The 13,105-nt window shown below is 39.3% G+C and overlaps 1 protein-coding gene across 3 annotated transcripts in view; it reads right to left on the bottom strand.

Moving 5' to 3' along the window:
- Positions 1-13,105, bottom strand: part of WDFY3 (WD repeat and FYVE domain containing 3) — a 283,520-nt gene that overhangs the window by 65,961 nt on the left and 204,454 nt on the right. For all 3 annotated transcript variants that reach the window (XM_027544940.1, XM_027544939.1, XM_027544938.1), the window contains 5 exons: positions 5,998-6,097; positions 4,359-4,519; positions 3,090-3,319; positions 1,908-2,017; positions 153-335 (listed from right to left, as the gene is read on the bottom strand). In XM_027544940.1, the coding sequence (XP_027400741.1) occupies positions 153-335; positions 1,908-2,017; positions 3,090-3,319; positions 4,359-4,519; positions 5,998-6,097 (784 nt within the window). The remainder of the gene's footprint in view (positions 1-152; positions 336-1,907; positions 2,018-3,089; positions 3,320-4,358; positions 4,520-5,997; positions 6,098-13,105) is intronic.

Below are 13,105 nucleotides of genomic sequence, written 5' to 3' on the forward strand. Positions count from 1 at the left end.
CATTCTAGAATGGTCTATACTGTATTGATTTTCATTTCTACTGCCATCATAATATCCTTTGGGGAAAGTTTTAATTTCATATCTAAAGGGCACCCATATAGGACAGTCATGTTTAAGTCTCTTGGCCACATGGTATCTGTAAACGTTCTTACCTAGATGATTCTGCCAGCACTTCAAACTAGCTTCTTCGATGAGCGGCCTTGCTATAGCTATGTCCACGTGGCCTCTTTCATTCACGGGTAGAGTGACTTTGAAAAGCTCCTCCAAGACTTGTTTCTTACTATGAATTAATTCCGTCCAAACTCTGTTGACAGCTTTTATGAGAAGCTGACGCCCTAGGAAATGAAAAACAGCAAGTGATCAAAAATAATACAAAGGTAGTTAGTATTTTTTTAATTGTTTTACATCTAAGAATTTCAACTTAGATGTACAGTACTTAATCATCCAAAAAAAAAAAAAAAAAAGCTTCACATTATAGCCAGCTCAGTTAAAAAGAAAGAAAGAAAATGATTATTCAGATAACCAAAAACGTGGCTGGCTACTTGGAAAATTTAAAGTAACTTTCTATTCAAGCAAAAAGAGTGCATTTTAATTTATAAAACTGGAAATCACATATACATTTTATTATCTAGCTTATATTGAAAGAAAAGAATATACTCCTCACTTAAAAGTAAATTTTAGATCTAAATATTGGGTTGGCTAAAAATTTCCCTTGGGTTTTTCCATACTATCCTATGGGAAAACCTGAACAAACTTTTTGGACAATTCAATATTTAAGTACGCTCACTAATAAGTTAACTGTTCTTGAATAGTTTGCAAAAGGAAAGAAATGATAAACTTTTTTAGAATTTTTACTATTAAATTCCATCTTACTTTGGACTACTGCTCTAGACCAGTCAATATCTGGCAAGCAGCAGGATCACTTGGGAGTTTGTTAAAACAGATTGCTGGTCTCCACCTTCCAGAGTATCTGAGTACTGAGTACTCAGCAGATCTGAGTCAGACCAGAGAATCTGCTTTTCCAACAAGTTCCCAAATGATGCCAATGTTTCTAGTCTGAGCCCTTCACTTTGGGGACCAGTTTTCTAGACTTAGTTCCTTGGGAGGAAACAATCCCAATTTCTTGGGATTCAAGAAATTTTAGTGAAATAACAGAACAAATTAATGCTTAAATGAATGAAAGAATACGAACTGGACAAAGGATAAAATCATATGTAGAACGACCACACTATATATTGCTGGAGAAACAAACACTTCTGTAATTATCTAATCTTTTCAACTGAACATTGTTGGAAATTAGAAATCAGTCCACCCGAAGACTTCAATGCATGGAACTTAACAAAATCAGTGGGAGAACTAGATTAAAAAAGAAAGAATAAAAATGGTAGTACTGACAACTTGTCTCAAGCAGTATCTGCCTCTACGGTGATTGGCCTAATACTACCAAGAGCTGGCTCTCTTAATGATAAGCACCAGTTTAGTGTTTGTGTTACTACTTGTACAAATGTATCACCAAGTTTTCCAGTGTTACTATGAAACGTGGAGGGCAAGTGTTGTCAGTGGTTAGTGGTTTACCCATCCCAGCATAAGGACATACACAGCCAGCATGTCAGTGTATGTTGGTGGGTGTATTGGTATATGCTCAGGTATGCCCTAGGGGAGACAGATTGTCAATGTTGGCAGTTTCTGAAAGTTAGTTTTTTTGGCTATATCTTAACACATTATCGACCAGGGGATTTTTGCAGAAACTAACGCCTGTGGCCAGTGATTTGTTATGTAAGTGAATACCGAAACATCTCTGGTCAATAATGTTTGGGTAACAAAAGATGTATTAATACATTTCTGGTTAATAAGCTTGTCAGAAATGAGTGGAGAGAAAGGTGTGGGGGGGAAGTTGAGACAATTACCTTCACTAATATCTTGGCTGTAACCACCATCTGGTTCAATGTCCGAGGGGATCATAATATGCCATGTAGTCATGCGGGCTTCTGCTTCCAGTCCAAATCCATCCACATTGCTAGAAAATTCCAGGCAGTTTAAATTCTATGAAGGAAATTATTGTAGCTGCAAACTGTAATGACTATTACTCTGCAGACACCAGTGAATGCTGGCTCTGTCACAAAGTTCCATTAATGGCAGACAGACATTGGGCAGACTCACAAAACAGAACTTCTAATTTATCACAGAAATGTCATTTTTAAGGAGTGATATCACAAATCCACTGGACTAAATGTAATTAAATTAAATTACAGCATTAAGATGAACATATTATTTCAGATGCTTTTTGATGACTATTACAATTTTTACCTAAAAATTGCCAAAAGTTCACTTATGAACATTTTCCTCATATGTCTGTGCTCCCTCTCCCATCTCTATGTCACCACTCCGTGCTCCAGCAGCAGTGGAATATGCGCAGTTTCCTATGCATTGTATTCTTTTTCCCTCTGGGAAATCACGCAGGTGAACGCTTTCTTCTGATACCACTTTTCCTGGTTTTCTTGGGACGGTAACTTCCTCCTCAGCCAGGTTCACGCTGTAACTCAGCAGGTGTCTCTCCCAGGCAGAGGCCACCTGGCACATGCTTTCTCCCTGAGCACCGCGCTTCTAGCAGAGCACTTAGCACATCTGACTGGCTGTGCTTAGTTACTGGTCCTCCCTCCTAGACTGCGAGCTCCAAGACCTGCCACAGGATCTGACTTACTCATATTTCTTCCCAGTCCCTAACTCAGTGTCTGGCCCCCGGAAGACACCAAACAAATATCCGTCAAAACAATCAATGGAAAAACACTAATTTTACCCATATTGCATTTATTTACTGCATTCCTATCCTTTTACTCCTCTTCACCTCTGACAGCGTGTATCTAAATTACTTTAAAGTAAACAATCTTTTTAAAAGTATATATGACACATGATGAACAAAAAGAAAAAGGAAATTAAAGCAAAAAAAAATCATTATCTCATTGCAAAAATTTTGTTTTTTACCTTCTCATGAAATTTTAAGTAAAACTGAGATTACAGAGAAAAGAAATGTTATCATCAAAGAAGTATTAATAAAATAAAGACCAGTTTAAACTGAACCTAAAAGTTACCTCCCAACATGCAGGTTAATGAGGCAGTGAGCCAGACAGCTGATGAATTCTTGGTCGTGGTTTCCGGGGCCCAGGATCAAGTTCCTGTTGACAGTCAGGACCCTGAGAGAGTCAAGAAGGGCTACTTGCTGCGGGACGGTTTTGTGCGCCCGGGAGAACTGGTACAGGATGGTCCTGTTGAGGCAGTGATAGACTGCATCCAGTGACAACCCCTGGGATCTTCTCTTTGACTAGAGAAATGAGATACTTTACTTAGTAAAATGGGAAAAACAAAAACGAACCCCAAAACCCTGCTTAGCATTCACACATGAACATTTATTAGATTTACTGTGTACCAGACGCCATGCTAAGTACTGGGGTGCCGAGTTATTAACATAAAAATACAAAGCACTTGCTATTACTAGGTTCTGAGCCCAAGAGACACATAAATGTGATGTCAGGAGATGAGTGCTATGTGTAAATAGACCTCCTGGTGAGGAGAGCTGCCAGCCTTCCTGGGAGTGAAGCAGCCTCCCTGAGAAAACGAAGAAGTGCCAGCCAGATAGCATCTCCTACCCACAAGTTCTGGCAGGGTGATCGGCATCTACTCAAAATTACACACAAAAATGACCTAAAACATTAGTAAAAACTTTGTTTGATGTTCTACTTTCATCTTACTTGAGAACTTTTCTCTGACTTACATACAAGTTTATTCTTAAATTCTCAGGTGACATGAAAGAACCTCTGCACCACATGCCAACAACACATGACAAGGGTCTTTCCTACGTGCTACATCGTGTTGAATGAGATTTGTCGCTTGTGCCAAACCAGGCAAAGGCACCCCAGACAGGCAGTAAAATGACATTTTCAAAGAAACAGGGCTCCAGTGGACTTTGTGCAGATTCAACTGCAAGAAGAGAATACTCCTTTAACAGCAAATCTTCATGTTCTGTAAGCCTTTCATCATACTATAAAGATCTATCAAATCCTGTTAACATAAGGTCTTTAAACCAAAGGCAAGTTATTCAGCTATGAGTGTAGCAAAGAGTGGTATCAGCGGGGAAGACAGTGAGAAGCCCATAGCTGGAGAGAAAGAGGATGCCAGGCCAGGAGGTAACGGGGAATGGTTATGATACAAAGGTTTTATTCACTTTTAATAAGCTGAGCTTCACATTAAATGTCAACATTCATTATCTTATTAGTTACAATTATTTCCAACAATTTTGACACCCGAGGAAAGTTTCTCAATAGGAAAACATGTACTCTACAGCTAATATGACAATGGATTACCTGTGCAATTAGTTGAATTATAAAATCTATAAGAAGTTTAGATTCTTTGTTGAACATGCCTTGCCAAAGCTTGTCCACCACACGTTGTGTGAAATAAAACACATTGTTCACCAATACCTGGTAGCTTCCTCCACTGGTGATAGGAAGAGATGCATCTTCTCCTAAATTCCAACAGGAAAAAAAAATGTCTAAGAAAATGCATATCAACCAGCCCGAGACCAGACCCTTAAACAAGTCAGGCGAAGGAAAAATGAGTACACCTACTATAATCAGAAATAAGACTCCTAACTTTATGGACCACTTGAAGGAAAATGATGTTCATGGCCAGAAGTCATGATAAATGTTGAAAGAGATACTTTCTGCAGGATAAAAATGTTTTGGATGCAGACTGTGAACTTTCTGTCTTGTGACAGTCTGTGATAAGAAAACAGTTCTTCAACTTAAAGTCAGTGATAGATGGTCCCCCTTTGAGAGAAAAATTGTCAGTTTATTAGCTGTAAATTGATACTGTGTAACTAATAAAGGATAAAGGAAACCACTAAACTTTCTCTTTTTGAATATACCTTTAAGCACAACGAAGTAATTTTGGCGGAAGAGAGATCCAGAGGAATTACGAATAGCCAAGGGGTACCTTTCGCCCCCTCCAGGATCCTTATCAGCACTGTTTCACTTCCATAGCTGCCCCAGGGTCTTGAGTGTGCCTGCTGTGTACATACTGCCTCAAGGCTAATCCTCCTGGCTCCGCCTCCAATGGAGCCAGGAGAATTAAGCCCCTCCTTTCTAGAAATTTGGAGTTTTTACTGTTTGCAATTATTATTCCTGCCTAACTCTAAATTACTACATGATGCAAAACTTTTCATTGTGTGTCTTCATGTAGTAAAACTGATACTATATAAAGAACATTGATAGCAGTTTTATTTCTAATTGTCTCCAGCTAAAAACTACTGAATGTCCATCAACAACAAATTGGATAAATTTATATATTCATATAAAAGGACATTACACAAAAATGAATGGACTCCTGCCACATGCAACTATGTGGATAAATCTCATGAACACAGTATTGAGTGTAAAAAGCCAGACTAAAGAGAATACATGTTGTGTGATCCTGTGTGGATAAGGTTCAAGGACAGGTGAAATGAATCTGCTGTTTTAGAAGTTGAGGCAGTGACTCAGAGACTAGTAATTGGGTCAAGGAGAGGGGAGTTTCTGCGGGTGCTGGTAGCGCATTTCTATCATTTGTTCTTACAGAGGCATGTTGTCTGGGTGGTCATTCACAGAGTGCTACATTTTATAATTTGCTTGTTTGTAACTATACTACAGTAAGTTAATTTTTTAAAGTATTAGGTAATTTATAAAAATAGAGCCTGTTCACATAATATGGTTTTAAAAACACTTTTTTTCTCTTTCCTTGTCCCCTTCCTGCCACCTCTGAATGTACGAAAGTGGACAAGCAGCTTAAGTAGTCCCTGTTGCTGATCATTAAGGCCAGGTTCAAAGGAAAATACCAATATGATGGGAAAATGCACAGGAAAGAAGGAAAAAGATGAAGTTAAAACAGTGGTATACTTGGAGTTTAAATAAAGAAGGGAAGTGATTACCAGTATTTTTGAACAAAGTGAAGATAACATAATATTACCCAGTAAAACATCAGCTGCAAGCAAATGATCCATCACACTATCCAAAATGTAAGTCTGAAATTCTTTTTGCTGCGTTCTTGTCGATCTCTCAGGAGAAGCCTAAGTAATAAATTTTAGAATTAGAAACAGAACCAATTCAATGAAGGTAAGGCTCAACCATAGTTACACTACCATAGTCATATTTAAAAAAGCCCCTACTGGTAAGTATTAAAATATGTCATGAGGGATGGTATGTATGTGTATACTCTATTTTTCTGATCATAGATTAAAAAAAAATTGAACAGGCATATTGTCTTCTGAATCCATTCCTCCAAAAACAGTATTCTCAACATTTTGAGTATTTAATAAAATTTTCATATTTATTATTATAACTCACTTTCAAAAGAAATCAGGCAGTTTTTAACGATATACAGGTAAAATAAATCATAAGGCCATGTAAACAAACACAAAAGCTCAGGAATCTAGTAACTAAGAAGGTGAAGTCAATGGGGACAGGAGTATTTATATAAAAAATTAATTAAGCACACAATTTCGCTTAGAGCTTCCTAGGGTCAAGAAGGAGGAGAAAAAAAGATTTACAAAGCTTTTTAATAACTATAAAATATTTTTTTAAAAAACCACACTAGCCAGCAAGGATGTTTTCCTAGATGGTTCTGAAAAGAATGTTCTCTGTGGGTTTTTTTATAAAGCGGACAATGAACAACTCAATAGGTAATACCTTTGATAATGGTTTTATATAGTACAAAGATGATTTTTAAAATTATTGTGAATAAAAGCTTAGGGCATGAAGCTAAACTATAGTTCTCTGATGGCATTTCTCTAGGTAGTTAGGGTGATACAATCCAGGTGCATAACTTTCAGGACTCTAACCCGAGAGGTGGCAAAGCTCGGGGAACACAGGGATGAAAGGTAGGAGAGATCCTTTTGTTATTCTCTCAAATGTCAGTCCTGGTAGCTGGCTTTGGGCAGGAGGTAGATATTGAACCATTCAATAAAGTGACATGAAGTTGTTTCTTAAAAGGAGATCTGGATTTGTAGTTATAAGCAGAGGCGTGATGCTTTGCCAATGAAATTAAAGAATCTATTTCTTCTTGCACAGACTGGTCTGGGACTATGTTTATAACCATGACACGAAAGTGGGCTACAGAACACTGTTTTGCTTTATGTATTTAAAATTAAAATATGCTCTATTGGGGGAAAAAACCCGTTTCTTTCTATTCTGATTTTCAAAGTGATTCTAATAAAGGTTTTTTTAAAAAAGTAGTTAAAATCGGAATTCTATATTCAGATCAAAGATATTATTCTAAGGATTCAAAAACCAACCAAAGTTTTAACAAATGTTTCTCTGTTTTTGTGGTAAAACACATTTATCCAGTTTTAAAATAACAAAATATGGGCCAAGTAACAGTTAAAAGAATATTAGTGCTTAGGAGTTTGGTTTGGCAAGAGAGTAATCTGGGAAAAAGCGAAGGTCATGTCATGTTGTTTTTAATCTTAATCCATTTTCCTGTGCAGCTGAACAGACAGCAGGCGAGCTGGGGCCAAGGCCAGCCCATTCCTCAGGCTGAGAGGCCTTGAAGACTCGACCCCTGCCGAGGGAAGGGGAAGTAAAGACACTGAAGTGATAAGCAGAAAATGAGTCTATGAGGACTATCTTTTAATCAGATTAGAGGCCATTCACAGCAGGATTTTAATACCCCTGAAGTCAGCAATACTTATTCAGGATTATAATCAACTCAATGTGGCTAATGAGAAAGTAAGAGTGAGTAGAGTTTATATAGCCTTAATTAACAAGAGAAAGTTTTGGAGTCTGTAAAACAGGGAACATAGTACAAAGAGAAGTAGCTTGATCTGTCAACAGTATTTATTTTTACTTCATTAAAAAGTATTCTATAAGGATTTAAGGCTGGTTCAGTTACCACTAGGGCTTTCCAGGTGGCGCTAAGTGGAAGAGAATCCACCTGCAAATGCAGGGGACATAAGAGACACAGGTTCCATCCCCGGGTCTGAAGGAGGATCTGACCCTGGAGGAAGAAATGCTAACCCACTCCAGGATTCTTGCCTGGAAAATTCCATGGACAGAGGAGCTTGGCGGGCTACAGTCCATGGGCCACAAAGAACTGAACACAGGTGAGCAACTGAAAACAATCACCAAAAGGTATTTAATTGTCTGCTCACTGAAGCTGTGTCATGAGTGATCATGACCCAGAATCAACTCTGTTCTTGGCTCTAACCTCCAAGCTCGAACTGAGGCTCACAGCAGCCTAACTTTGAAAGGACTTAAGACTTTGTGAGTGCATGCATAGTTCTCTCCATTTTTTTTTTAAACAATTCACTGAACACAATTATGTGCCAGACACTGCTTAGTTTTATGTACCTTATCTCATTCTGCAAAATAACCTTTTGAAGTAGATACTATCATCTCCACTTTTGAGATGAGGTAACTGAGGCTTAGAGTGGTTAAGTCAGTTGCTCAAGTCAAAACTAGGTTTCAAAGCTCAGTTTTTTTGATGCCAAAGTTCACTGCTTTACTTGCCCTACTCTTCCAGCCCTACTGAAAATTTCCAAATTGAAGTTAACAGATGTACAACAAGAGCAGCTCTGCTATGATCTGTCGTGGTTTTCCAGATAAGCCTGGTTGGCTCACCAGACAACCAGGATGAGCTCAGTGCAGAACAAAGGGAGGATAAGCACTGTGGTCTGCTCTGGCCTCTGGCTGTCAGATCTATCTTCCCAGAGGAAACACAAAGCCAGCCAATAACATCTGTCTTCAAAGAATCAAAGCCCCCTTTCTGAGGCCTGGGGATGCCAGGCAGAATCTTCCTGGACACAGGCTAGACAGCCCACGTGCATCTATGGCCCACGGCTGAGAGCACTGTGGCTTGGGGAGGAAGGCCTTGAGTGTTCCGTACTGTCTCTGTAATGGGCTGGAGCCATCAGAGGAGCCTGAGCTTTGTCATCCTGACTGCAGTGTTCCTCTTCACTGGCTTCTCTTCTCTCAGGTATTTGATAACAGTGCCTGCCCACTTTTCCACTTTGCAGGGGATGGGGCTGGGGTGGGGCTTGTTTACTGCTCTGCAGTCACATGCCTTTCACTCTGATGTGAATGGGGAGGGCTTTAAGAAGATGGCAGGAGCAGAAAGCAGTGAACTCCGCTTCACTCTCTTTCTTTCTTTTAGGTCTGTATGGGTACTTCATGACTGTTCTCAGGTACTTTCCTTCCATGGCCACATGCAACAAATTCCTGTGGCCCTCCATGAGACCTGGTGGTTCAGACAATAAAGAATCTGTCTGCAATGCCCAAGGCTCGAGTTTGATCCCTGGATGAGAAAGATCCCTTGGAGGAGAGCATGGCAATGCACTCCATATTCTTGCCCGGAGAATTCCATGAATAGAGGAGCCTGGCAGGCTACAGTCCATGGGGTTGCAAAAGAGTTGAACTCGACTGAGCAACTCACACTTCCACTTTCTCCACGAGATGCCTGGTGGTGACAGCAGAGGACACTGGGGAAGACGAGCCAGGGAAGAGCAGCTGGAGGCCCAGGTACAAGACAACACAGGCCACTTGGTTTCTGAGTAAGTCTTAAGTGCCAGGCGCTGTGTTATGAATCTTAAACGGATCATCTTATTTAATTGTCACTATGATCCTCAGAGACAGATTCTATTTTTATACTATTCTTTATGTGTGTTCCAACAAAACTTTATTTATAAAGGCAGGCTAGATTTGACCCACGGGATACAGCTTGCAGATTAGGAAGTGCTTCCTAAATGTTAACATGTACACAAATCACCTGGGAATCTCGTATGTTATTTTAAAGGTGGGCAAACTAGAAGGGATGAAGAGAACTGAGCTGAGTCAAGGTTACACAGCTAAAAGCAGCATGTTTAATTTCTCAAAATAGTTTTGCTGGGTGATTTACCTATTATTTATTTAACTCTCACAGCAATCACCTGGGGGAGATAGTATATAATATCATTCTTCAGAGAGTGAATTTGGCTTGGTGAGATTAAAATGTTTATATAATAAACATCAGGGCCAGAATTCAAACCGGGCTTTGCTACACCACCACACTGCCTCCCTTGTATTTGACCTGACTCACACTGTGGCCAGTCTAGATAAATGCAGATCTTTTATTTGCTAAAGGAGATAATGTCACACGTTCTTTTGTAGATGTAGTGAAATAAGCAGATACTCTTGTGATAAAATCCCAAATAATCTTAAGACTGAAAATAGCCTGGCATGAGCATATCAGACTGAAAATCAGTTGGTTCAAACCGCTTCTTCCATGAAGGTAAATGGCAAGGGTGTAGTATAATTCTCTTCTTGAACTTCTTCAGAGATAAAGACTTCACAATCATAACATTAAAAATCATATGACTGTAATTTTATTTTTTCACACTATAGGAAAACAGGGAGTGCAATATCCTTTTCACCAACTATTTTTTTTGTGTGTGTTCTGTGTGTGTTAGATTTGAGGCATAAATTTTAAGAAGTATAATTTTTTCTCTGTAAAGGTCTTATGCCTTTTTTAAAAGAAAAAATTTATTTATTTGGCTGCGTCAGGTCTTAGTTGTGGCATACGGGATCTAGTTCTACGTATGACCAAGTCAAACCTTGGTCCCCTGCATTAGGAATACAGAATTTTGGCCACTAGACCACCAGGGAAGTCCCTAAAAGCATGTATTTTAAAAGCAAATGTATATATCTTTTATTAGATAGTATTGTATCTTGTTTGGGAAAGGCCAGGGATGTAGTTGTAGTTAAATGATTCAAAATTACTTAAAGAACAAATCAAGACACTGAGCTAATTTTGTGAGAGATAAAAGGACACATGAAACTTGGCCCCTAACTTTAAGGAGCTAATGATCGATTTGGGAAATTCAACCTTGACACTCTCTGGTTCTTCCTAAAACATCATCCTACCACCCATGACACCCTAATGCAATCAGATACAATTCCACTATAGGGCAAATTAGTGACCGCAATAACGAGAATGTTACTTCGAAGTTAATACATGTCATATCAAGCTTTCCTCACTGAAAAATACAGAAAAACTAAAATAAGAGACAATTACATAATTTATCAACTGATAGTTAGCTATTAGGATTCCTACAAGACTGACACACAGAGAACATCATGAGAAAGGCTGGCCTGGATGAAGCACAAGCTGGAATCAAGATTGCAGGGAGAAATATCAATAACCTCAGATATGCAGATGACACCACCCTTATGGCAGAAAGAGAAGAAGAACTCAAGAGCCTCTTGAGGAAAGTAAAAGAGAGTGAAAAAGTTGGCTTAAAGCTCAACATTCAGAAAACTAAGATCATGGCATCCGGTCCTATCACTTCATGGCAAATAGATGGGGAACAGTGGAAACAGTGTCAGACTTTATTTTTCTGGGCTCCAAAATCACTGCAGATGGTGACTGCAGCCATGAAATTAAAAGATGCTTACTCCTTGGAAGGAAAGTTATGACCAACCTAGACAGCATATTAAAAAGCAGAGACATTACTTTGCCATCAAAGGTCCATCTAGTCAAGGCTATGGTTTTTCCAGTAGTCATGTATGGATGTGAATTGGACTATCAAGAAAGCTGAGCGCTGAAGAATTGAGGCTTTTGAACTGTGGTGTTGGAGAAGACTCTTGAGAGTCCCTTGGACTGCAAGGAGATCCAACCAGTCCATCCTAAAGGAAATCAGTCCTGAATATTCATTTGAAGGGCTGACGCTGAAGCTGAAGCTCCAATACTTTGGCCACTTGATGCAAAGAGCTGACTCACTTGAAAAGACCCTGATGTTGGGAAAGATTGAGGGCAGGAGGAGACGGGGACGACAGAGGATGAGATGATTGGATGGCATCACTGACTCAATGGACATGAGTTTGGGTAGGCCCTGGGAGTTGGTGATGGACAGGGAGGCCTGGTGTGCGGCAGTTCATGAGGTTACAAAAAGTTGGACATGACTGAACTGAACTGACAAGACTGATAGTGTTATTACTGGATATACACACTTACCCCATTTCCTCTGCTGCTAAGCTGCTAAGTCACTTCAGTCGTGTCCGACTCTGTGCGACCCCATAGATGGCAGCCCACCAGGCTCCCCCGTCCCTGGGATTCTCCAGGCCAGAACACTGGAGTGGGTTGCCATTTCCTTCTCCAATGCATGAAAGTGAAAAGTGAAAGTGAAGTCGCTCAGTCGTGTCCGACTCTTAGCGACCCCATGGACTGTAGCACACCAGGTTCCTCCGCCCATGGGATTTTCCAGGCAAGAGTACTGGAGTGGGGTGCCATTGCCTTCTCTGATTTCGTCTACATATATGTATTTTATTTTTGGCTCAGTTATGCTTTCTTATACCTCTTCTGAACTTTATTCTGTTATTTCATGATAAACATTTTATTTTGCATAAAATGCTTCACATTCTTACCTCAGGGACTAAAATAATAGCCATCTCTTTTCTTATTTTTAGTTTCCAAAGAGGACAAGGTCTACCAGGCATGCTTGTCCACATGAATTATTGATGAAATCAATTATTTTCCTGCCAATATTAAACACTGTGGTCCTGGTTAAAATGCTTAGCATGACTGTTATCTAAATTATACTAGTGATTTCTTTAAATAGACCAAGCTGAGATATTTCTACATGAATAAGATAAAACATCTGCTGGAGTTTTAAGGTTTCAAATAAAAAATTAACTGTTTTCTCTTCACCACTAGAGGGAGAAGAAAAGTGCAGGGTCAGTTGTCCAACAATTGTCAGCAGCATGCAGGAAGTTTTTCAGAGAGAAAAGCAGTTAGTCTTTTGCACTGAAATCTTTCACGAAACACTATTTTCAGAGCCCTTGCATGTACTGCTTGACCATGTTTAATATGCACTGGCCAAAAGAATGAATGAATAAGCAACTAATTGTATCTTAGATTACCTTCTGTGATTTTTAAATTTCTCCTTGAGAAACATTTGGTTTTCAGGGATGGTCAACTTCTAGAGCCAGCAGTGTGGCCACTTAGGGTTTGTTTTCTGAAACATCAGCTAGTTCTTATCAAGAGAATGAACAAGTGCAAGGACTAAATGTTTGTGTCCCCTCCCCTCAAATTCGTAAGTTATGCCCTA

This window comes from Bos indicus x Bos taurus, chromosome 6, assembly GCF_003369695.1.
Source record: "Bos indicus x Bos taurus breed Angus x Brahman F1 hybrid chromosome 6, Bos_hybrid_MaternalHap_v2.0, whole genome shotgun sequence".
Classification (NCBI taxonomy): Eukaryota; Metazoa; Chordata; class Mammalia; order Artiodactyla; family Bovidae; genus Bos; species Bos indicus x Bos taurus.